This window comes from Vanessa cardui, chromosome 1, assembly GCF_905220365.1.
Source record: "Vanessa cardui chromosome 1, ilVanCard2.1, whole genome shotgun sequence".
NCBI classification, from domain to species: domain Eukaryota; kingdom Metazoa; phylum Arthropoda; class Insecta; order Lepidoptera; family Nymphalidae; genus Vanessa; species Vanessa cardui.
In genome coordinates this window covers 11,150,445-11,153,767 of record NC_061123.1, presented here as the reverse complement: position 1 = coordinate 11,153,767, position 3,323 = coordinate 11,150,445, and the positions used below count along the sequence as shown (strand labels likewise).

At 32.4% G+C, this 3,323-nt stretch overlaps 1 protein-coding gene across 1 annotated transcript; it reads left to right on the top strand.

The window, feature by feature from the left end:
• The first annotated feature begins 437 nt into the window (after positions 1-437).
• LOC124531944 (mid1-interacting protein 1-B) lies at positions 438-2,973 on the top strand. The gene is made up of 2 exons (XM_047106530.1): positions 438-666; positions 2,363-2,973. Exons 1-2 carry the CDS (start codon positions 623-625, stop codon positions 2,820-2,822), a joined length of 504 nt encoding a protein of 167 aa, XP_046962486.1. The 5' UTR covers positions 438-622; the 3' UTR covers positions 2,823-2,973.
• Positions 2,974-3,323: the final 350 nt, after the last annotated feature.

Below are 3,323 nucleotides of genomic sequence, written 5' to 3'. Positions count from 1 at the left end.
AATATGATATACGAAAAGAGGATAACGTCTCATGACTATTAAAAAATAAAAGATAAATGAATTTACCCATAAGTTGTATTTATTTTAATACAAATGATGACCATATTCCGTACTAATAATATCCAGAAAACGTTTTTGAATAAAAGCGCGCTGTCCGAATTTTGAATTGACCAATGAAAGAAGACAATGGTTTAAGACGACCAATCAGTAAGCCGGTATGTGGTGTGACTCCGGTGGGACGCGCCTGTGTATCAACATCATTGTTTTGACTATTTTTTTGTCATAATTTAGGCCTTTCGTTAATTTAAACAACATTATATTTATTTATCTATAATATATTAACAATATATAGAGTATTAAAATTCAATAAACATTCAACAACATAGTGATAAAATAAATTCTGTGTTCGTTTCCCCCGCATCGTATGATCCAGCCATATAAAAACCCGAGTGCGCTCCCCTCTTCTCGTCAAACGTTAATCAGTATTCTTGTGTGCGGTCGTTCGCGCTCAGTGAAATATTCGCGACGTTTCGTAAGCTGGTATTACAAACGTCAATTCAAGTGACAAAATCTAGGGCGTGTGTGTTCAGTGATATTTAAAATCATTAAATAATACGTGAAGATGTCTTTCAACACAGATTTATCGACTAAACTGGAGAACAGCAGGTACGGAAAAGAAATTATTATTAAATGGCCGTTGAGCCAACTACCCAAACAATTTTGATCCCAAGCTTTCCCCCATCCTTTTTGATTTGACAAAATGATGCTATAGTAATTGCATTCAACATTTTAATAGTAAATGTATGAAAAATGGTGTAAAGAAAAGAATGGTTAATCGATCGTGATGAAATCTTAACATTCCTTTCACATTTGGTTTAAACATAAATTTACACTAAATACATATTTTTGAAGGTTTTTGTAGCTTAACGTTACGGAATAGCTATTGGATATCGTGCGTTTTTTTCAAAAGTTTCGTCAACGAGGTTAACCTGCATTATGGGACCTAGTGGGCGTGCGCAATGTGGCTGAGTCATCTCAAAGTTGAGATAGATTTTTTTTTATTTGCATTAGAATTTTTGGCTTGCATAATCATTAAACGTGGAATATATTGCATTTAAAACTATTGGCATACATAGTTCAAGAACAGGAACACTGACACAAGTAAAAGTAGTTACTGTAATTTTATATTGCCTTCAGTAATTTATGTAACAATTTTTAATAATCCAATCGATTAACATAAGACAAATTATACTTGACCCAAAAACATAATTAGCTGTGGTCCTTGTGTGTAAATGTATACTAATTGTAAAAAAAAACCAACACCTATAACTTGATATGTATGTAAATACAATTAAAATAAGAATTGTTTGTAGATTTTACTAGTTCTTCCTTTTCTAAACATAACTATAACTATAATTCGATTTTAAACATACAATTGCTCTATCCAAACCGACAATCATAAGATATTATATGAGCAAACATAAAGCATTCTTATTTCAAAACCACATATATTATATCTTCACTGCGAAACTCATAAATAAAACTAACTAAATTAGTTATATTAACACTAAGGGTTGGATTCCACAACTTAAACATTAATAGATAACCTCAAAAAATTGAGTCGATGATGTGTTACTATGAAGTGCATCTAGCAATGCAGATTGTTATTTGTTATCTGTATCTGTTTCTTTTTTTTTTGTTATTCTATTTTCAAATATTGTTTTAATATATTTTTATAGTATTGTAGATAAAATATTGATACCAATGCTAACACATGTGAAGTCATAAAAAAATCAAACATCTGCATGTAGATTAATAGTAGTTATAGAGGAAGTTTTATTTGTCAATACTTTTGAGTCTTATATTGTTGATTTTATCCATACAATTTATTGAAAATACTGTTGTAAACAATGACATAAACTGCAGTGAGCCAATGGAACAATAATCTGCTTTTAACCAGTCCTTTGTGGTATTAGCATATGACATAATTGAATTCCTTCGTACCCACCTACCATAAATAGTATAAACAATATTTCTATTTGCAAATTGTATTCATAGTTTACTCAACATAATAAATGGGATTAGCAATATATTCTTTTTTATATTACAATTATGCTGTTTTGATCCTAATGTAGGTATTTTCACATGCATAATGTAATAATAGTATAAATAGTTCCAACCTAATTCTGTATTCTTGTCATTAACATGCCAACATTCGAAATAAGAAAGTCACAAGTCAACCATTTTTACAAAATGATGACTGCTATACAATGTTCACTAGTAGTGCATAATTAATAAGAGATTTCTTACTGTTCCATAATTCTAATAAGTCATACTAATTTTGTTGTTTTCATTGTTACAGAAACACCTTAAGGAAGATAGCTAGAAATGACAATACCGAATTTTCGAAGCAGAGCATATTGAACGACATGGAAAAATTCGTCAAAATGGTTAATACCATGGATGAGACTGTACTGGTTCCCAGTCGGCTTATGAATTTACCACAAGAAGGAGACGACGACCCATTCTGCCTATTCGCTATGCTGAATGACCTGAAGACTGAATTGCTGTGGGCAGGCGAAGTAGACGAGCAGGTCGAGCGCGGAAGACGTATATCCGACTTGAGCGACACTGAAAGCGATGCATCCAGTGCTGCTGGTGATTCTGGTATCGAAGGTGAAGATGAGAGGGAGTCTGCAGCCCACGCTGCTGCAACTTGCCGACGTCACCTTCGTGGGCTTCGTCGGTGTCTCCGCCAACTTACTTCTGCTGCTGCACATCTCACAAGATCTTATCAAGAAGAAGTTGGTGCACCTGTGTAATTGCTACAATAATCCTGTGATCAAGGCCTGTCCCACACGCTTGTACATATAGAATAAGGAGCCCGCACTGTAAATATAGGTTATAGGGCTGGGCGTGTTGGTGAATCTCTTATAAGTTATGTGGTTATTTAAATAAATTTAATTTTCATTATACTTTAGTTTCATTTCACATCATAATAAGTAATAGATTTTGAATGCTTACAAAAAAGTATTTTGTATTTTTTTTATTAGGCTAAGAACTTTCTTTTCAAAATACTTAAATTGAAACCAATCTTTTGTGTAAAGATTGTCCGTAATACGATTTGCATTATTATTTAACAATAACTTCTGGTCTGCCGCCTGGGTGTACACCTAGGTTAGCTAATTTTTAGGTTAGAGGTAAAATAGAATTAATCAAAACAGAGATAAACTTAACTTCAACTATACAAACGTCAAGCTTTAAGATATCCATCAAACATTGTCATTGAAATATTACACAATTTTGTCACATATTTATTGATA

Bases quoted from the DNA above. Each gene is read 5' to 3' on its own strand.
- LOC124531944 (XM_047106530.1), top strand. From the start codon at position 623: ATGTCTTTCAACACAGATTTATCGACTAAACTGGAGAACAGCAG. The intron at 667-2,362 runs GTACGGAAAAGA...TCATTGTTACAG, and splicing joins ACTAAACTGGAGAACAGCAG to AAACACCTTAAGGAAGATAG.